Source organism: Oryctolagus cuniculus, chromosome 13 (assembly GCF_964237555.1).
Source record: "Oryctolagus cuniculus chromosome 13, mOryCun1.1, whole genome shotgun sequence".
NCBI lineage: Eukaryota > Metazoa > Chordata > Mammalia > Lagomorpha > Leporidae > Oryctolagus > Oryctolagus cuniculus.
The window spans coordinates 75559084-75581593 of NC_091444.1; the positions used below are offsets into that span (position 1 = coordinate 75559084).

General features: G+C 43.7%; 1 protein-coding gene across 2 annotated transcripts in view; it reads right to left on the minus strand.

Annotated features, from left to right (window-relative positions):
• Positions 1 to 716: 716 nt before the first annotated feature.
• Positions 717 to 22510, minus strand: part of ITIH2 (inter-alpha-trypsin inhibitor heavy chain 2) — a 42985-nt gene continuing 21191 nt past the window's right edge. For both annotated transcript variants that reach the window (XM_008268046.4, NM_001082647.2), the window contains 12 exon segments: positions 18729 to 18897; positions 17685 to 17810; positions 15839 to 16020; positions 13736 to 13921; positions 13259 to 13398; positions 11058 to 11227; positions 9028 to 9165; positions 5320 to 5433; positions 4739 to 4937; positions 3996 to 4168; positions 2509 to 2620; positions 717 to 1022 (listed from right to left, as the gene is read on the minus strand). In XM_008268046.4, coding sequence (XP_008266268.2) covers positions 875 to 1022; positions 2509 to 2620; positions 3996 to 4168; positions 4739 to 4937; positions 5320 to 5433; positions 9028 to 9165; positions 11058 to 11227; positions 13259 to 13398; positions 13736 to 13921; positions 15839 to 16020; positions 17685 to 17810; positions 18729 to 18897 — 1857 coding nt within the window. In that variant the 3' untranslated portion in view covers positions 717 to 874.

The following is a 22510-nucleotide window of genomic DNA, read 5'->3' on the forward strand; positions in this document are numbered from 1 at the left end:
ATGAAGGGTCTCGGGGCCAACACCATGGAGCACTGTCACTTTGGCAAGGCTACCCCTCCAGATGGGAACAGGGCTTTGTAGTATAAATTTCTCCAAAGCATCAGTGATCAAGTAACTTCCCCTGTTCAGACTCCATGCTCATCAAATTTCCCAGGTAACTTAACAATGTAAAACTGTACTCAGTGTGCAATGTTGAGGAGCTGCCATTCCAACAATAGTGAAATTACCACAGTCTGTGTCAAATCTGGGACTCTGGTCTAGGTACCAGTTTGACTTGCCAAAGCAGCTTTCCTTGCATCTTTTTTTTTTTTTTTTTTTTTTTTTTTTTACAGGCAGAGTGGATAGTGAGAGAGAGAGAGAGACAGAGAGAAAGGTCTTCCTTTGCCGTTGGTTCACCCTCCAATGGCCGCCACGGCTGGCACACTGCGGCCTGCGCACCGTGCTGATCCGAAGGCAGGAGCCAGGTACTTCTCCTGGTCTCCCATGGGGTGCAGGGCCCAAGCACCTGGGCCATCCTCCACTGCACTCCCTGACCACAGCAGAGAGCTGGCCTGGAAGAGGGGCAACCGGGAAAGAATCCGGCGCCCAACCGGGACTAGAACCCGGTGTGCCGGCGCCGCAGGCGGAGGATTAGCCTAGTGAGCCGCGGCACCGGCCTCCTTGCATCATTTTGATAACACACCTTAGCATCTGAAAATGCAACAAAATGCTCACGCTTCCTTGCAAAATATTTATTTCCTTCAAATCTGGGAATAGGCTTTATAAATCACCATGATACCTGGTTTGCTTTTAGTTATCTGAACTAAGGAATGACTACAAAATGGTAGGGGGAATACAGTATCTTTGTACATACAACTTCCAAAACCGTAAAGCTCTAGGGCCGTTTGAGAAAGCTGTAGAGGTGAGGCACAAAGTAATCCTTGTAATGTCCATCGATGAAACCCTTCCCACTGTTGTGTACAAACCAACAGGGCACGTCGGTTCCGAACACTATATCTGTCCTGTAGTCTTTCTGTAAGCCTCTGCAAGGAAAACGGTAGGTATGGTGAGCATACACATCAAGGCGTGGCAAGCACGGCACATCTAGAAGCAAGGCACCCCTTTCCCTGGCTATCTTTGTTCCAATTCCACCATCATTTCTGCCTGCCCATCGTCTACCCCAGCTCCCCAGGTCCTGTGAAACATCAGAACCTGGGGCTGGGTGTTGGAGGCACAGAACTAAAAGTATGTCCTCAGGTGATTCAAGCCACCCTTGTAGAGGTTGACCCTCATGGACTTTTCTGGCAAGGTGAAGAGCAGTAAATGAATTCGGAAGGTCAGAAGTCAGGAACAGAACTTCTGAGTGTTGTAGGCTAGCCTCATAAAATCATCGAAGAGTGAATCTGAGGTACCTCTTGCCTTCACCTTATGGGCAAGTTTTATTTGAGGGTGATGGCTGCAGGTTTGGAGCAAATTCACACCCTCTACTTGAAGGGCGAGGAAGCCAATAATTTGAAAGAGATCTGGCACATTGCCTTTAATGAGCATTAAAAGTCAGTAAGTGCAACTCGATTTAATCTACGCATCATGAGGTCTCGGGGTAGATGGAAATGAGGTTGGACATTTGCCTTTTGTCATTACAGTGGGGGAGATGCTCTTCTACCAGCTTCCTGTATTGTTACTGTTATTCATTGGTGCTCACCATTTCTGCTATAGAATGTGCTCACCGCACTCATTGGTAACCTACAGTTCTCTATCTAGTAAAGTGATACCCATTGCATGGCATATACACTGAGAACACATGGTTTGAGTTCACAGATCTATTTTTGGGGTGACACTGTAATTTTATGATTAATTATTACTATAATGTTATGACTTAAGTATGTAGAAGCCAATGACATGTCTATAAGCAAATAGATTCATTTCTAATTAAGCAAAATTGACTGCTTTGTTAAAACTGTGAAAAGACAAACATACTTTAATATGATATCTAATAAGGCATAGGTAAGACAACTGCAAAAGACTGGAAAAATTATATAGATTTATATAAGAATTTCACATTCAGAATCTTTGTGTCTAAGTTCTCATGTCAAAATCAAGCATATGGATATTATTTTTGTAAGAAAAGCTATACAAAAATACATTTGGTAGATCTGCTCCAAAAAAGAAGGCCTTACATAAAATATGCATTCGTCCTTGAGCTCTGTGGTTCATGGTTATTTTTATGATTCCTTCCTTTGGGGCCAACATTTTCTATTATCCAGTTTGTGGCCCGAGGGCTTCTAATGCATGCAGATGAGTAGAACAGATTATTTAAGGTTGGCATTATTTTTCTGATGCATATGTATGCACTGAGGGTGGACTATCTGAAATGTTCTTGTACAGATATTGAGTATGTGTCTGTTCCCGACAAAGTGTTTCATTTGACAGAGACAGTGCTTAACACAGCCTTTCTTGCTACTCCGTTTTGCTCTGAGTCCAGTCCTAACAGGGGCCTGTTGGGTATTGTCTTGTCCATCCAAGGCCTACCTGGTGACAGTCAGTGTGTGTCCTTTCACCTCCATGCTTGCCTCTGGTTTCTTGGGGTCTCTTCCTGGTCTTCCATTGAAGATGCGTACGCTTGGCTCATGCATGAACTGGCCTAGTGAAACAGAATCCAGCCATTTATTTACAAGTAGTCCAAGGTTAAATAAAAAAGCTCATCACTGAATCCAAGCTACATTTTTTTTTTTTTTTTTTTTTTTTTTTTTTTTGCATCTCCCTCCTGGATTTCTGAGGGAGCAACCTGTGCCCAGAAGAAAAAGGAGGGGCCAGGGAGGGCGGGGGCCTTCCTGAGATCAAATGCCCTTGTGGACTTTTTTTTGTATACCTGAGGTAGATCTGCTGGATCATCAGTAAACTGACCTCCCTGATGGCTTGGGATGAGACAAGCACCTGGGAACATAGCTCAAGTCATAGGAACAAGCTTTGTGTTGTCAGATGCTTGGGTTTGAACCCTTCTTCCAACGTAAGGAATGGTTGTCCAGGATGTTCTGCTTATCAGCAGAGAAATCCTACACCAGTTCACCTCTCTTCAGTTAGAAAAAAGTGGGGCCAGCGCTGTGGCGTAGCAGGTAAAGCTGCTGCCTGAAGTGTCAGCATCCCATATGAGCGCAAGTTCGAGTCCTGGCTCCTCCACTTCCAGTTCAGCTCTCTGATATGGCTTGGGAAAACAGCGGAAGGTAGCCCAAGTCCTTGGGCCCCTGCCCTTGCATGGGAGACCTAGAAGAAATTCCTGGCTCCTGGCTTCCGATTGGCTCAGCTTTGGCTGTTGCGGCCATCTGGGAAGTAAACCAGTGGATGGAAGACTCTCTCTCTCTCTCTCTTTCTCTCTCTTTATTTAATAAATAAATAAATAGGTAAATCTTAAAAAAAATATCTTCAGCATACAACTTAAAATGTATCTGGCCGGCGCCGTGGCACACTAGGCTAATCCTCCGCCTGTGGCGCTGGCACCCCGGGGTTCTAGTCCCGGTTGGGGCAACAGATTCTGTCCCAGTTGCTCCTCTTCCAGTCCAGCTCTCTGCTGTGGCCCAGGAGGGCAGTGGAGGATGGCCCAAGTGCTTGGGCCCTGCACCCACATGGGAGACCAGGAGGAAGCACCTGGCTCCTGGCTTCGGATCAGCGCAGTGTCTCTCTCTCTCTCTCTCTCTCACTGTCTAACTCTGCCTGTCAAAAAAAAAAAAAATGTATCTGGCCCTTTTCTTACTTTGCCCAGCTTCGTGATGCTGACATCTGGCCTTGGAAAGACCAGTGGTCCTGGCTATTGCATTATCAGTCAGATGTGCTGCTGCATTGGGTCTTCCAACCTCGAGTCCACATTCACCACTTTCCCAACTTCTCACTGCTGTCACGCAATGTTGCTAAAGACCTCTCAACTATGTGGTATTGTTTACACTGCTAATATCTGCATGTAAAGCCATTACACAAATAAATGAGCAATATTAAAATTGCCAGATGGTTGAAAGACACTTTACCTATAAGTCCATGTGCGTTGGGAGAAAACTTGCTTGTGGGCGGAATGTAGATCCCCAGAAAGTCTACATTAATGGGATGCTTCTTCCAAACACGGTGAAGTAAAACAGAAAAGGACAGCTCTTTATTGAGAGTGACAGTCACAGTTTTTTCTTTCTTCACTGAGACAAGCACCCTATTGTGAAAGTCAGTGGGATTAAACATTACATGAGTTCCAGAACACACTTTTTTAGAAAGTCACTCTCTTTGTCCCTAAGAATGAGCTCTCCACTCTTCCCAGCTTAATTCCACTCATTTTCTAAGCGCCTTATTGTATTTTTTTGCTGTGCTGTTTTAGCTCCCTGATCTGAGTCTATCATTTACGTGTTTGCAAACAATCAATGTACAGACCCTATTTGAGAAGATACTATGCTTAAGGCATGATTGGAATGCACTCCCTGATGTGACATAGGCTGTGGATTTCAGTTGATGGACTTAGTCATTGACACAACACGTACCTAACGAGTACTGAGTGTCACGCACTAGGCCAGTCACTGAAACAAACGTACAGGGACCCAAAGGTGTAGTTCCTGCAGCTAAGAGCAGGGTCATGGGTAGAAACCGTTTTCCTGAACCTTGGCTTCCTGACATTTAAAATGATGATTTTTAAGTTCTGTGTTGTTGAGGATGTCAGGATGTATTCTTACAGTCGTGTAAGGACAAGTAAGTCAAGGACAGGCTGGGATTCTCACGGAGTAACACTTGCCTCTGATACGCCACGTGGGCTGTGTCAAACCAGGACAGGATGGATGTATGAGAGCCGCGGCTCAGGGTGATGGTCTCGGTGGTGATTTCTATTTTCGTGTCTTCACTTCGTATATAAAATCCCAGTGTTCCAAAATACGTATGTAGTTTTCCTTTCTGGGGCTTCTTGGCACCGATAAGCTGGCCGTTGACTGAAACCCCTACCAAAAAAATAAAAATATTTTTCTCTCTTGGGTGTCATTTTTTGGTATGGGTGGACACAGTGATTCAAATATCTAAAACTTGATAAAATGAGAATGATTATGATTTTGCTTCAGAATTTACACACTTTTTAATAACTGTCACAGCTGATGTATTTTGTTATGGTTTAGGTTAATTATATCACAATGAGATCAGTTCATACTCAGGGTATGTGTTTTGAACTATAATTATTCAAAATATTTAGGAATACACTTATGATTAATTTATCACTAATTATGAGAGTTTGAAAAATGCAGAACTCCTATTAAGGTGAGAAAGAAAGAAATCTCAGTGAGGGGAGGCGTCACAGTTATCTAACGATCGGAGTCACCTGTAATTTACCTGATTCCGGATCAGAAACCAGGTTGAGGATTTTTCCAGGTTCTGAGTCAATATTGAAGCAGATGTTCTCTTGACTTTTTGGCAGGTAAATGATGAAATGTGGGTCATTTTCAACTGGAAATATACAAGGAAAAGGAAAACAAAGAAAATCAGAAGAAAGGAGCTTGCTAACAGTATTTTATCACTAAATACCTTTCATTTACTCAGAACAAATATTTATTGTGTTTTACTTTATGTTAGGTGGTGTTAGGGACCAGTGGTTCATATTCCAGTCTCTTCATCACAGAGCCTCCTCCAGAGCTTTATGTTATTCTACAAAGACAATGAATATTCATCCTGTAGCTATCACATATGTAGTAGGCTAGATGCTAGAGACGCTAGAGATAAAAAATGAATACAAACCAAAAAATAAAAAACACACACAGCTATATAAGAAAATACACACATGGATGTGTATCTAAGCAGAGGTAAGGGAAGTTGCCAAAGAAAAGTAAAAAAAATATTATTATTGTTGGCATACAGACCAATATTAATCAATTCCAAGGGCAGCCAAGAATCAGGCTAAGGCCAAGGAACTGCTGCTTTGTTTTTTGGACATCTTTATCCTGCGGGATCATTCCTAGTCCCTCCCCCTGCCCAACATCCTCTCCCAATTAACCATTTAACAGATATTTGGTGAGGGGATAAAAACCTTGTGCAAAACACCATCTTAGGCAATGTTTGGTGCAGGTATAAAGGAAGTCATGATCTGCACAGTCAAAAGGGCCAACACAACCACTAATGTAAGGTTGAATGACGTCAATGGTGCAATAATGACCCAAGTGAAATGCTGTGAGATTGAGGAGAGTTGGCTAGCTTCCCCCTTGGGCAAACGCAGCAAGGCTGTGTGAGGGGTTTGGCTTTGAACTAAGTCTTGAAAGTAGGAGAAGAAAGACAAAAGATTAAAGATTGTATTCTATGTAGACAGAACAAGAACAGTATGGAGGCAGAACACTGGATAGTTTGTTTAGAAAGTAAATGCAGGGGCCGGCACTATGGCACAGCAGGTTAATGCCCTGGCCTGAAGCACTGGCATCCCATATGGGCGCCGGGTTCGAGAGCCGGCTTCTCCACTTCCGATCCAGCTCCCTGCTATGGCCTGGGAAAGCAGCGGAAGATGGCCCAAATCCTTGGGCCCCTGCAACCCACATGGGAGACCTGGAAGAAGCTCCTGGCTCCTGGCTTCGGATCGGCACAGCTCTGGCCGTTGCGGCCAATTGGGGAGTGAACCAGCAGATGGAAGACCTCTCTCTCTCTGCCTCTCCTCTCTCTCTGTAACTCTCACTTCCAAATAAATAAATAAATCTTAAAAAAAAAAAAAAAAGGAAAGTAAAGTAAATGCAGCCAGAGGACAGATTCGTGAAGAAAGTAGAAAAAGACTAAAACTGTGGATTGTATCCAGGGGAGATGCGGTGGGAGAGAGGAGGAGTGATTGTGCAAAGGTTACCACTAATGAAATAGAGAAGTCACTTTTGGCCCACAAATAATAACTGTAGAGCTCAGCCCTAGAATTGAGATGAAGCGACATAGAATAACTCTTCCAGTTCTGACTAAGGTTTCTATTACAGTGTTGGGTGCGTGGTGGATGCACTGTTGAGAAATCAGTTCTGAGAACTGCATGACAGAGGAATCTATATTCCAGCAGCCTGGAGTGCAGCACGTTTCTAGGAATGGCACGAGAGCTACTTTTCTATTTACCTTTCAAAAACTCAAGTGCAGCTCAGCTTCTGACCTTTCTAAAGGAGGAGGGACATGCTCTCTCTTTGTTGAAACTGACTCCATTCCAATAACAAGAAGGGAGAGGTAAGTGTGCATAGGGTGTGTGTGTGTGTGTGTGTGTGTGTGTGTGTTTCCTCCACAGGGCTAGCCAATTGCCAGGCAGCTGTGATCTCTGGATGAAGGCAGTACCGGAGGAGCTGGGGCATGGATGGATGCTGTCTCTCCCACTTACGTGGCTCCTCTGTCTCATTGCTTGACAGAAAAGAGGCCAGTGAGATTGACAAGAGGAGGGCAAAGCAACCTACAACTAACTGCACAGGAAAGCCGAGGAGGCAAAACTCACACAAAGAAATACATTGCACTTGGGGTGGGCATTGTGGCATAGTGTGGTAGGTAGGGGGCTTGGGGTGCCCACATCCCATAGGAGTGCCTGGTTCAAGTCCTGATTTCTCTGTTCCAGTTCAGATTGCCTGCTAGTGCATACCCCTGGGAGGTAGCAGGTGAGGCTCAGGTGGGCACTGGGGGAGTGAACCAGTAGATGGCAGATTGTTCTGTCTCTCTGATTCTCTGCTTTTAAAATAAAAATGGAAATAAATAAATATTTGAAAAAGAAGAACACATTTCAGTGAATTTGAGGTGATACATCTACTACCCCTACTTCCCACTGAAACCATTTGTAGACAGATTGTGACGGAGCAAAACTAGGATTTTTATATGGCAGCAATAGAAAAAAAAAACCTGCAAAATAACATGCTCATATAGGAAATGATTGTAATGCATTTTGATCTTAAAATGTGTAGCTCCTCATCTTTAATAATAGCTCCATTTTTTAGCAACTATTATTTGCCAGCTCTTTAGATACGGTTTTGCATTTCATTGGCGATTAGCTATCAATATGTGTATAAATAGGATTATGCCTAGTTTCAGTATGAAGGAAGTGAGAACAGAAACTTTAAGGAACTTCAAAGAATGTTCTTTCCACTGCTACCCCATTGACCCCACTTCTCCATTTCAGAGGATTTCTCTCATACAGCTGGAAATGCATACTATAACCCGAGCTGCCCATCCCTCAAAACTCATACGCTGAGGCCCTGGCTCTCTGCATGTTGGTGTTTGGAGGTGGGGCCCTTGGGGAGTCCTTTAGTTTAGATGTGGTTGGTCATGAGAATGAGGCTGTCATGATAAATTAGGGCCCTCTCTCCTTCTTCCACTCTCTTTCTCCATGAGCACGTCAAAAGAAGAGGCCGCTTGCTCGTCCAGGGAGGTGGCAGCTGCCTGCAAGTCAAGCCGGGAGGTCTCAGAATGAGTCCTACTGGGCTCAGACTTGATCTTGGATTTCCAGCCTCCAGAGCAGTGAGAAAGAAACGCTCGGTTTTCAAGCCCAACCCCCGACTCCCGCTCCAAGTCTGTGGCGCTTTGGTATGGCAGCTCCAGCAGGCTAATGCATGGAGCTTTCTTCTCTCACTGGAAGGCAGTGATGCTTGTTAAAAGTCACCTGTTGGGGCCAGCACTGTGGCACAGCAGGTTAAAGCCCTGGCCTGAAGTGCCGGCGCCTCATATGGGCACCGGTTTGAGACCCAGCTGCTCCTCTTCTGATCCAGCTCTCTGCTATGGCCTGGGAAAGCAGTAGAAGATGGCCCAGGTCCTTGGGCCCCTGCACCCATGTGGGAGACCTGGAGGAGGCTCCTGGCTCCTGGCTTCAGATTGGCGCAGCTCTGGCCGTTGTGGCCATCTGGGGAGTGAACCAGTGGATGGAAGACCTCTCTCTCTGTCTCTACCTCTCTCTGTAACTCTTTCAAATAAATAAAATAAATCTAAAAAAAAAAGTCACCTGTTTTCCCAGTACACACTTATATTTTCCTAATGCACTTAAATGCTGCCCAGGATTCTGATTGGTGTAGGAGGCAGAAGCTGCACTGGATTTTTTTTTTTTTTTTTTTTTTTTTTTACCTCTCATCACATGTGGAGGGGGCGTGGACTCCAGCACAGGAGCTCCGGCCAAACGCATGGGGACCACTGGTGTCGGGGCAGCGTTGGCCCAAGAAGGGATCCCATTCGAAGGAACTTTTTCACCGTAATACAGGGCGCCTGTGTAGAAACACCGCATCCGTTAGTTTCCAGGTTTACTTTTCCCAGGAAGTTGGTCAGAATCGCAAGAATCTGTTGCATGCAGCCTCCAGTTCTCAAGCAAGGTTTCCTCCTCCTGTTTTTACCTAAGTGAGGGTCTACTGGGGAGGGACCCCTCTGCAGAGCTGGGCCAGGGCCTTATGCCGACAACACTGGCCAGGGTGACAACGTCCAGCAGTGGTCCTAGATCCCTGGAGACAGCTTCCTGGAACTCAGCACACAACCACGGCAGTTCAGCTGCCCAAAGAGGTCCTTGCTGGTGAGAGATTTTATGCTGCCTGCCCACAAAAGGTTTGTTGCTCAGTCTGCCTGTCCTTCACAAAAAATGCTCCAGCTTATTGCAATTGGGATGTCAGAAGTCAGAGTTCCAGGGCTGGTGCTGTGGTGCTGTGTCGTAGCAGGTAAAGCTGCCTCCTGCAGTGCTGGCATCCCATATGGGTGCTGATTCAAGTCCTGGCTGCTCCACTTCCGATCTAGCTCCCTGCTGTTGACCTAGGAAAAGCAACCGAAGATGGCCCAAGTGCTTGGGCTCCCTGCACCTACGTGGGAGACCCAGAAGAAGCTCCTGACTCCTGGCTTTGGATCAATTGGTTCAGCTGCAGCCATTGCAGATATTTGGGGAGTGAACCAGTGGATGGAAGACCTCTCCCTCTCTCTCTCTCTCTCTCTCTGTAACTCTGCCTCTCAAATAAATAAATAAATCCATAAATCCTTTAAAAAAAAGTTGATCTAGATGAAAATTTTGACACTTAGAGACTCTTATGGTCATAATTTTAAATTTGTTTAAATTTTAAAAATGTTTAAATTAAAATTTGTAAATATATCTTTCCAGCAGAGAAATAGGGTGATCAATAGAAGACTTTCATATGTAAAAATATATTAGTTTGTTGTATAGTTCTTTCAGGAAAATGGAATGGAAATACAAGTTCAACTAGAAAAAGAAAAACAATATGACATTTCCAATAATTAAAATAGAGTTTTTTGGGGCTGGTGCTGTGGCATAGCAGGTAAAGCCACCGCCTGCAGTGCCAGCATCCCACATGGGCACTGGTTCAAGTCCTGGCTGCTCCACTTCCGATCTAGCTCTCTGCTATGGCCTGGGAAAGTGGTAGAAGATGGCCCAAGTCCTCGGGCCCCTGCACCTGCATGGGAGACCCAGAAGAAGCTCCTGGCTCCTGCCTTCAGATTGCGCAGCTCCAGCCTTTGCTGCCAGTTGGGGATTGGATCAGTGGATGGAAGACCTCTCTCTCTTTCTCTCTGCCTTTTCTTCTCTCTCTGTAATTCTGACTTTCAAATAAATAAATAAATCTTTAAAAAAATAGAATTTTTTGTTAGCAGGTGCTGGCGAATACCAAACTCTGCATTCTATTTCACTTGATATAATTAAAACCTGATGTAACTGCTTATTTTAAAAGATCAATATTTACAGTGTACCAGAAATACATTTGTTGCAACTGTTTAAACAAGATGAAAAATTTTAACTGTTGGTTTCAAAAAATGAGTGTAGAGAAGACTGGTATTTGGTGTAGAGATTAAGACAGTGCTTGGAACACCCATATCCCATGTTGGAGTGCCTGGTTTGAGTTCTAGCTCCATTCCTGTTTCCAGCTTCCTAACAGTGAGCATCATGGGAGGTAGCAGGTAAGCACTCAAGTACTTGGGTCCCATTACCCATGTAAGAAACCTGGATGGTGTTCCCAGCTCCTGGCTTTGACCTGCCCGTTCCCAGTTTTTATAGACATTGGTGGACTCAACCAACAGATGGGAGCTCTGTCTTTGTCTCTCTGCATCCCAATTTTTTTTGTCTTGTTCTTTTTTGTTCTTTCTTTTTTTCTAAGCTATAAAACACAGACCTGCACAGCAAGAATGGTCCTGAGGAGGGGAATCGGCCAGCATGCGCTCATCCCCGGCATCGTTCTCAATCACCATCGAGGTGAGTGGGGTCACAATATGATGTTCGAGAGACATCTGCAGGATTGTTTTTGTAATTCTCCTCTTGGTAGCAGCTGTAGGAGCCAGGCTTCTGTGTTCAGGAAATAGAGGCATTAAAGAATGTCAGCATTTGTAAAGGTGGACTCAAATCCCACAATCCTCCCCCCGTCTCCCAACTCCTGTTGTCCACCTGGGCAGGATGAGGGACATGAGGTAAGAGCAAAACACCCTGGCTTCCTGAAGCTTAGTCTTTTATCTAGCTATGCAGCCCCAAGCGTTGTTGCTGTTTTTAGAAGTCTTTATTGTTTTTTAGGGCGGTTTGAAGTTCACCACTAAATTGAGCACTAGACACCGAGAGATTTTTCCATACTGCCCCTGGTCCCACATAGATATAGCCTCCTCCACTATTGCCATCCTATACCACAGTGGGACTTCTGCTACAATCGCTAACACATAATCACCCAAAATCCATAGCTCATGTTAGGACTCCCTTTTCGTGCTGTGTGGTCTATGCTTTGGATAAGTTCATTATGACCTGCACCCACCATCGTAGTTCTAGACAGAATAGTGTCACTGCCCCAGAAATCCTCCTGGCTGCATCTCTTCATCCCCATCTCACCCTCACAACCCTCCAGCAACCACTGATTTTTTTTTTTTTTTGATCTGAACTATTTAAAAAAAAAAAACAATATTGAACTGCAGCAATTTCCTCTATGCATTTAAATACATCCAGTGCACTTCTGTCAAAGGGCAGAGTTTCCTCAGTTACTTGAAAGTCACAGCTCAGTTTTGCGTCTTTTTTTTTTTTTTTATAATCTTATCCACATTAGGGATTTCCTCTGTGAGTCCAAGTACACGATCATATTTCATCTTCCCAACCTAGTTCAGATGACCTTGTTCTGTCTCCTGCGATTCTGATCTACAAGGTGGAACAGGGCTCTGCAATAGTGACTTTTGTCCAACAGTCCCACAGAGTTCTGATGCAGGTGCTCTAGGGAGATGAGTTTATTATATCTGGAAAGTCCAGATATAATTTGGCAGAGAAGACGGAGGTGACACGCACAAGCATTAGGAATCCTTGCCTTGGGTGATATCACAATTGCATAATCATAACATTTCTCTCTGGACAATAACCTGTACTTGAGAGAAAATGCAAATCGACTGCTGGTGTACACAAGAACATGAATGAAACTCACAGGCATTCTACTGAATGAAAGAAGCCAGGAAAAAAAAATTGCATGAGCTTTTCTTTTTTTTTTTCTTTTGTAGGCAAAACTCATTGATGGTAACAGATGTGGAATAGTGGTTTCCACTGGAGGGTGGGGGATGCATGTTGAGAGAGAAGGAGAACAAGGGAACACCCAGTATTTTTACATCTGGATCAGGGCGGTGGTTACATGGGTGACATACACAAAATCTCATGAAATTGTACACGTGTGTATACTTCACACATGTATTTTGTACCTCAGTTACAACAAAGAGTGAACCCAGGGTCAGCGTTGTGGCATAATGGACAAAGCCACTGCCCACAGTGCCAGCATTCCATATGGGTGCCGGTTCGAGTCCTGGCTGTTCCACTTCCAATCCAGCTCTCTGTTACTGGCTTAGGGAAGCAGTAGAAGATGGCCCAAGCCCTCGGGCCCCTGCACCAATGTGGGAGACCCTCAAGAAGCTCCTAGCTCCTGGCTTCTGAATAGCCCAGCTCCAGCCATTGCAGTCATTTGGGGAGTGAACCAGCAGATGGAAGACCTCTCTCTTTCTCTTTCTCTTTCTCTTTCTCTTTCTCTTTCTCTTTCTCTTTCTCTTTCTCTTTCTCTTTCTCTTTCTCTCTCTTTCTCTCTCTTTCTCTCTCTTTCTCTCTCTTTCTCTCTCTCTTTCTCTCTCTCTCTCTCTCTCTCTACTCTGCCTTTAAGATAAATAAATAAATCTTAAAAAAGACTGAACCCAGCTTTATTTGAAGTGCTAGCATCAGTGGAAGTTAATAATACAAATCCTGTATTGTTAATTTGCTGTCTTTCTTCATTCTGAACTCCTTCTGTTTCTGACTTCAAATACTCAGAGTGAACAATTCAGTCTTACAGATTGGTGTAAGTCTTACTGGTGATGTGCACACTCTTCTTACCGCTCAGCTAACAGCTGGTTGATTGTTAGGTAGGCCCATAATTTCTTGGTGAAATCAGGATCTGCATGCTTGTCTTTGGATAGAAATTCCTCCAAGTCATCCATCTGGGCCAGGGTTTCCAAGACTAACTCTGTGTTTGCCTGGACAATGGAAGGATCAGTTAAAATTCACCAGGGGGGAGCAGAAGTATAGTTAATCAGTTCACATTTCTAGAGCCTGCTTTGAGCAAGCAAGAGAGGTATGCACTTTAAAGGAACACACACACACACACACACACACAAATGGAGGTGGGGATTAGGGCTGGGTGAAAGGTAAGGATTTCTGGAATAGTTAGGAGGATAGCAGAGATATCCCCATGCCTTTTATTTCATGATTAATTCTCTGGGAATGCAGAATATTAACCTGCTAACATAGAAGACAGACTGTATGCAGGGAGGACACTTAGCATTTTCAGAATAAATCAACAAGCAGAAGTACCGAAGTTGCCGTGATAATGCTTTGTATTTGCTTCAACTTGTCAGGGTCAAATTTCCCTGCCACCACAATCTCTGAACCTCCAAAGTAATTGTGGAAACTGTTTTGAGTGACGTCTGTTACTGATGTATGAGGATAGTTGAACTGAACATTGCGGAGCAACGGAGTAGAGACTTGGTTGTAGAATTTCTACAATTCATGAGAGAGAGAGAGAGAAATCATTATTGATTTGTAGGTCTAAAGCATTTTTTTTCTGAGATTTTTCATATGTTTAGCAGATATCTCAAAGTTTATTGCCATGAGATCTCTGGGACAGGAAAAATACTCTTTAATGTTAGATGAAAAAAGTGAGACGTGGAGAAGAAAACACTTAACATTGCCTGATTTAAGAGCCCAGAATTTTTTCCCCTTTCTCTTATGATCAGTATGAACAACTCATGGGTGTTCATAATAATAAAAGTCAGCTGGGTTGGTGGTCTGCATATTAGAATTTTTTTTAACTTTTATTTAATGAATATAAATTTCCAAAGTACAGCTTATGGATTACTATGGCTTCCCACCCCCATAACTCCCCTCCCACCCGCAACCCTCCCCTCTCCCGCTCCCTCTCCCCTTCCATTCACATCAAGATTCATTTTCAATTATCTTTATATACAGAAGATAAATTTAGCATATATTAAGTAAAGATTTCAACAGTTTGCACCCACACAGAAACACAAAGTGAACAATACTGTTTGAGTCCTAGTTATAGCATTAAATCACGACGTACAGCACATTAAAGACAGAGATCCTACATGAGGAGTAAGTGCACAGTGACTCCTGTTGTTGACTTAACAAATTGACACTCTTGTTTGTGGTGTCAGTAATCACCCTAGGCTCTTGTCATGAGTCGCCAAGGCTATGGAAGCCCCCTGAGTTCACTGATTCTGATCATATTTAGACAAGGCCATGGTCAAAGTGGAAGTTCTCTCCTCCTTTCAGAGAAAGGTACTTCATTCTTTGATGACCCATTCTTTCCACTGGGATCTCACTCGCGGAGATCTTTCATTTAGTGTTTTTTTTTTTTTTTTTTTTTTTTTTTTTTTTTTTGCCAGAGTGTCTTGGCTTTCCATGCCTGAAATACTCTCATGGGCTTTTCAGCCAGATCCGAATGCCTTAAGAGCTGATTCTGAGGCCAGAGTGCTGTTAGAATCTTAGCCCTTCCTGGTTGCCAAGTTTAAATATGGTGCTGGTGCCAATAGAGGGCAGGGAGCCGGCACCGCGGCTCAATAGGCTAATCCTCCGCCTTGCGGCGCTGGTACACCGGGTTCTAGTCCCAGTCGGGGCACCGGATTCTGTCCTGGTTGCCCCTCTTCCAGGCCAGCTCTCTGCTGTGGCCAGGGAGTGCAGTGGAGGATGGCCCAGGTGCTTGGGCCCTGCACCCCATGGGAGTCCAGGAGAAGTACCTGGCTCCCGCCATCAGATCAGCGCGGTGCACCGGCCGTGGCATACCGGCCATGATGGCCATTGGAGGTTGAACCAATGGCAAAGGAAGACCTTTCTCCCTGTCTCTCTCTCTCACTGTCCACTCTGCCTGTCAAAATAAATAAATAAATAAATAGAGGGCAGGGAAAGTATGTTGTTTTCCTACCCCGTTTTCCTGTCCATTTCATTAAAATAAACAGGAATTTTTTTATCTTATATTTAAGGAAGTGTGTAGGCCACAGGATGATCTGTTTTACATGATAAAGAAATTGATGTCCTAGATGCCCACGCACTTCAAAGGGGAAACAGGTGGGCAAGGTGGTAAAGAACACCAGTTTCTCAGTGGGACTCATGGGCACAGAAGCTTTGATGGTGCTGCAGCAGACCTTGTTGAATGGGTGGGGAAGTGCACCCTCATCGCTCAACTACCTCACATCTCACTGTCTGTGTAGAAAAACATTACAGCAGAGGGTAATGGGCAAGAAAGGGATCCAATGCTCCCTTGATCCTCGTGACAGAACATGGCTGAAATAATGACAATTTTGAGTTAAATTTGTCCATACTTTTCAGACACCAAATACATGTAGTTGGATGATTTTGAGTGAATTAAAAAAAAAAAAAAAGAGCAGAAGAAAAAGTTACCTTGAGCTGGGAAGATGTGTCCTGGTTTCCATAAATCCTTTGAGCAATTCCACGGTTTTCATTGGAAAGTCTCTTCAAAAAGTCATAATCAACATCAAATCCTATGCCCAGACTGAACAAAGATACATTGTCTTGTATGTTCTGCTTCACATTTTTCTGAATTTTTGACAATTTTAGTTCACCTGAAATTGATGATGACAGATAGAAAAGGAATGAATTGTTTTTGAAAAATCCATGGAGGACAGTTAAGCAAAATTTGTCAAAATTAAAAATGCACTTACTATTTGATTCAGTAATTCAACTCCCACAAATTTTTCTTGCAGACACACTCATACATGTTGAAAATGAAGTGTAGGCAGTGGTGCATAGCAACACAATTTGGGAATAGCAGTGTTCACCAATAAGGAAGGTTGGCAAAATTGTTATATTATAAATAGATACTATGCCATTATTAAAAAGAACATAGTGTCTCTTCATGCATTTATAGCAAATATTCTCAAAAACACATTTTTCCCATAGGAAAATAGCTAAATATTGGTGTATGTGGGATGCATTTGTATACATATATGCAAATATGCATGCATGTATATGTGTACATAGATAAAGATATGTGTGCAAATATGCATATATTTTGTATATACAAATAGGATATTCATACATGGAATCAGTGACTGACTCCAAGACAGGAACAAGGCAGATGGGGGACAGAAGTAAGAAACAGATTTAATTGTTTTTGCCAATTTTTCCTTTGTTCCTTCTGATTTTACTCAAAATTTGAATTGTAAAAGTAAACTGATCTGAAGGAGGAAAACACTGAATCTGTGATAAGTACATGATAACTTCTATTCTAGTCTCACTGTTAATGAAATGATTTTCTCATTGTCTTTCTCAAAGACAATGCCATTATTACTGTCACATCCGATTTCATCCTGTTTAGCCAAGTCAGGCATGGGTTGGATACAGTGCTGGTCTACCTGACAACACACTCTGGCAACATAATCTAACATTCATCGTTACTTACATTTATCAGTGTAAAGACACCATGCACATAAGAATAAAAGAGTAGAGTAGGGAGATGTAGACACCATTTTGTGGAGAAGAAAAATGATTTGGTTAGATGGTATCTGAGAGCTGTCACTTCTCTAGCTGCAGCTGGGGGCAAGGTGGAGAATAAGAGATAAGACACTACTGCGGCCTCCAGAGGTACTACTGGGAGAAATACCCATCGTTCACAACCTCCGAACCTTCATACACCTCCCATTGAGGAAATCAGTGTATTTCACAAATGCACACCAGCAATCCTCACATGCCAGTACACCTCAAACTTCAATGTCTTCATACTGTGAGGTGAAACGGAGGCAGTGAAGGGCATCTCCAGGGGCCGATGTTGTGGCATAGTAGGCTAACTGCCACCTGGATGCCGGCATCCCCTATGGGTGCTGGTTCGAGTCCTGGCTGCTCCACTTCCAATCCAGCTTCCCATTAGTGGTCTGGGAAAATAGTTCAAGATGGCCCAAGCGCTTGGGTCCCTGCACCTTCTTGGGAGACCTGGAAGAAGCCTTGGCTGTTGTGGCCACTTGGGTAGTGAATCAACATATGGAAGATCTCTCTCTCTGTAATTCTAACTTTTAAATAAATATTTTTTTTAAAAGGAGCAGTTCTGAAGGTATCTGAGGATTGGGGAGGGAGGCTAGTACTTCAGGGTCAGAAGTCTTTTAGGAAGCATAGGCATAAAATGTTACAGAAACTCGGGCAGATGCCATTGGAGTTCCCATTTTAAGCAAAGGCCGTTTGTAAGACACAACATTGAAAATGTTCGTCTAGAGAACATGGAAGCAATACTTGCCCACGGTTGGATCTCCATCCGAAACTAAAATGATCAGAGAGACAGAGTTGGGATCCAGTAGTCCCATGTTATTGGCTTCATTCAAAATAAAGATGGCCCGCAGGAGTGCTTCGTTGATGTTTGTGCCTGTTGAAGGAATACAGTGTGCGGTTGCATATGCTTTCTTTCTGTACACACAAACATCGCATCTTGGAATCAGATTCATCTGTCTGGTGGAAACTTATGTATAATTTATTCAATATAAAAGTATTTGAGGGACAGGCATTTGGTGCAGTGGTTAAGCTGCTGTTTGCGACGTACACACCCCATATCAGAGTGCCTGCGCTCGGGTCTCAGCTCCTCTCTCCACTCCAGCTTCCTGTTAATGTGCACCCTAGGAGCCATCATGTAATGGCTCAAGAGCCTGGGTCCTTGCGTCCCTTGGGGGAAATCTGAATTGAATTCCTGGACCCTGGTTTTATCTTGGTCCAGTTTCAGCTCTTTCAGACATTTGGGGGAGTGAACCTGAGGATGGGAGATCTCTGTCAGTCTCTTATTTTTTTTTTTAATTAAAAAATCTTTGCTTGTTTTCCTGGTGACATAAACTTTGCTCATCCTGGTCAAGATCTTCCTGTGCAGTAAAAATATTCACTTTGCATAAACTAGGTAAACTAGCCTTTTAGACATGAATCAGCCCTCTTAAAGCAGCAGCTATTTGTTTTGTTAAACACCCGACTTAAAGGTCCTCAATCAACTTTGCTGAGATACTCTGAAGACAGTTACATTTTGTGCTATGCAGATGATAAGGAAGGGAGTGTCATTTACTGAACTTTTCTGTAAAAGGTTGGAGTGGTAAAAACAAGTATGGTCTGAATTACATATACTTTCACTACCAACTTAGCATTCATCATTTGCCGGTAAGTGTATTATTTAAGATAGACCATTGCAGGCTGGGCAAAGGCCCCTGTGGTAGAGAGTAATCTTTCTTAAGGATGCTTCCTTAAGTGGACCAAGATTTGAACTGTATAGAAGTTTCTCATTGGGCTTTAGGCCAATACCACTCACCTCCGTTGGGCTGGATTTTCTCAATGTACCTTTTGGCATCTGCAATCTGTGTTTTAGTGGCTGAAACTAAGTCATTTCTCCAGGTTCGGATGTTGTGGTTGAAGTCAACCACAGAGAAATGGTCTTCTGCTCTTAAGTCATCCAAAATGGTCTTCATTGCTTCCACAGTCTATTTCAAAAGAGAGTGAAGGGGAGAGGGGTCTCATTACATAAACTCTAAACTTACAACGAAACTAGCAAGACTGATCATTGATCCTCATCATCTTATAAACACTGACTCAACATATACTTCCTCTGGAAAATGCCTTAGACCCTCCCTTATGTGTTCTGGACATGTATCATTGGCTTCTTTGGACTTAAGCTTTTACTGTATATTATGTTATGCACAAGAGGCTTGTCTGGTCTTAGCTAAAGTTAAGAATCACAAACTTCAGGAGCTTACTTGGTGGTGCCTGAAAATCAAATATATCCTTAAAGTCTCTCTATTCACCCGCTCTTTAAATTCTTTCTCATCTTCTTTCTTTTTAAACCATCAAAATCTCCCACCTCAGGTATCTCAACTGATGATCTCCATAGAGAAACCAAAGGAATCAGAAGAAAATTTCCTCTGACTCCCACCACCATAAACTTCCAGCTGCCAATGTTTGTCCTTGTATAGTTTTCCTTCCAGCCTAGTAATACAGAGAAACCAGCAATATTTTTACCAAATGTAAAACCATGCACTGTGAACTAGATTCCATCCCCTCTCATCTACTGAAGAATATGGCTCTAGCAATTCTTTTTGCCTCTTTTTTCCTTTGTTCCTTCTGATTTTACTCAAAATTTGAATTTTAAAAGTAAACCGATCTGAAGGAGGAAATGAAGGGTGCATTTCCATAAATATAACTAATACTGTTATTTCTCACCCCTTTAAAAATCTTATTTATACCACTCTCTCCATTTCTGAGCTTCCCTTTGCAGTAAGATTCCTTGAAAGAATTGTCTGATCACACTGTCTCCAGATTTTCTCTTTCTGTTTCTCTTAAAGCCACTCCATTCAGGTTTTCATTTTTATAACTACTGAAACTGCCTTTGTCAAGGTCACCAGTGACCTTGACATAAAATCTAATGCACTGTTTTCATTTCTCGTGAAACTCAGTCCACAACCAGCATTTGAACTAATCATTTGCATCTTCTCTGCCTCATTTGTCTTCAAGGGGTTCTTCTCCTCCTCTTATGAGTTGCTTTGTACTATTTCTGTTGATTTTTCTTCTTCTCTATAAATTTTTTAGAAGATTTATTTTGGTGCCAGCACCATTGCCACCCAGGGTCTGCATTAGCAGGAAGCTGGAGTCAGGAGCAGAACCTGGTATCAAAGCCTGATACCTGATGTGGGGCATAAGTCCTCCTTTTCTTTTCTTTTTTTTAAAAGATTTATTTGAAAGTCAGAGTTACATAGAGGGAGGAGAGGCAGAGAGAGAGAGAGAGAGAGAGAGAGAGAGGTCTTCCATCCGATGGTTCACTCCCCAGATGGCCCCAATGGCCGGAGCTGTGCCGATCCGAAGCCAGGAGCCAGGAGCCTCTTCTGGGTCTTCCACACAGGTGCAGGGGCCCAAGGACTTGGGCCATCTTCTACTGATTTCCCAGGCCGTAGCAGAGAGCAGCCAGGTCTTGAACCGGTGTCCATATGGGATGCCAGTGCTTCAGGCCAGGGCGTTAACCCACTGCACCACAGTGCTGGCCCCAGTCCTCCTTCTCTTAACACCAGCCCCCACAAATTCTTAACCCTGGAGGGCTCTATAGCTCAGTCTTGGTTCCTTCTTCATCTCTTCCTTGGCATTCTCACATACTCTCAGTGCTGTAAATTTCCTCTCTATGCTGATGACTCCACATCTCACTTCTGAATACCAGACTTGTATAATCCCCACTCTCCTTGACATGTCTGCTTGGATGCATCTCCAGGGCAGGCATTTGGCGTGGCAGTTCAAATGCCACTTGCAAACCCAGCCTCCCTTATCAGAGTGCCAGGGTTTACGTCCCATCTCTGCTCCTGATTCCAGCTTCCTTCTAATATGTTCCCTGGGAGGCAACAGGTGATAGCTCAAGTACTCGAGTCCCTGCCCCATATGGATTGAGTTTCTGTTTCTTGTCTCCTGGCTTCGGCCTGACCCAGCCCTGGTTGTTGTGGGCTTTTGAGGAATGAACCAGTGAATGGGAGATCTCTCTCTGTCTCTGTTTTGCTCTCCTCTCTCTCTCTCTCTCTCTCTCCCTGCGGCCCCTCCTCCTTCCACACCAGTCTGATCTCAGCACAGCAGCCAGAGAGGCTGTTCAGTACACATCAGATCATGTCACTCCTCCGTGCGTTGCCTCTGCCTCCCCTGTAGCTCTCTATCTCTAAGTAAAGGTCAAAGTTCTGATGGGGACTTGGCAAGCTTTCCATGGTCTGCCCGGCCCCTTACGTCCCAAGCCTCATCTTCCACCAGTCCCCTCCTCTGGCTTTCTCTCTGTTCTGCAAGTGGCTCATGCACTTAGAACCATTGCACAGGGTGTTACTCTACCTCTAGCAGTCTTACCCTAAATATTGGACAACCTTCCCCTCACCTTCTCAGGGCATCCTCAAGGGTCTTTTCAATGAGACCACTTATTTAGTTGACAAACTCAATTAAAATTTCATTTCCCTGAAACTAGCACTCCTCATCCCTAATATACTTCTCTTTCTTTCTTTAAAAAATGTTTTTTTAAAATTTATTAATTACTTATTTGAAATACACACACACACACACACAGAGAGAGAGAGAGAGAGAGAGAGAGAGAATCTTCTGTCTACTGGTTTACCCTCCAAAGACCTGCAGCAGCCACAGCTAGGCCAGGCCAAAGTCAGGAGCTGGAACTCACTCTGGGTCTCCCACGTGGGTGGCAGCGACCTAGTTACCTGCACCATCACCTGCTTCCTTCCAAGGTGCACATTAGCAGGACACTGGAATCAGAGGCAGAGCTGGTACTGGAACCCAGGGTCTCTGTTATGTGATGTGGGTCTCACACAGTGTCTCAAATACTGAGCCACAACATCTGTCTATACTTTTTCTTTAAAAAATATTTTTTGATAACACTACCATTGGACATATGTTTAAGCTTATTTATTACATGTGCTATTTATTCTCTGTTCCTCCTGTACCCCCCTCTCCTCCCCATTTACATTCTATAAACTCTATGAGGGCAGGGATGATTTTTCTTCTTTTCTGTTCATGCTTTTGGTCTGTTTTGGTTCCTATAAACTCCTGATACACAAGAGGTACTTCACAAATATTTGTTGGATGAATGAATGACGGAAGGAAGACAGTGATGAACAAATCACTGTAGTAGAGCATTCGTTCTCAGTTGAGGGCCATGAGTTTCCCAAGGACACTGGGCAATAGCTGAAGTCATTTTTGATTGTCGTGACCTTGGAGATTACACCACTGGCATCTTGTGGGTAGATTATGGCGGTTGTTAACCGTCCCTACAAGACACAGAACAGCCCTCCCACAACAAAGAATGATCCAGTCTAAAATGTCAGTAGTGCCAACAGCTGTACAACCCTGTATTGGGGCACAAATGCATGTTTTGGGGTCCATGAAGGACACGGACTTCTTCTGTATTCCTTACAGATTCTAGAACACTAGTGAACACGTGGGTGGTCAAACACAGCTGTGAAGTGGGAACTCCTTAACTGAGCGAGAACTCTTCCAAGTTGGTTGCATGGATGGATTAGTGGGTAACTAAAGACATTTCCTTATTTGTTGGAATTGTACCTCTCCCATTTC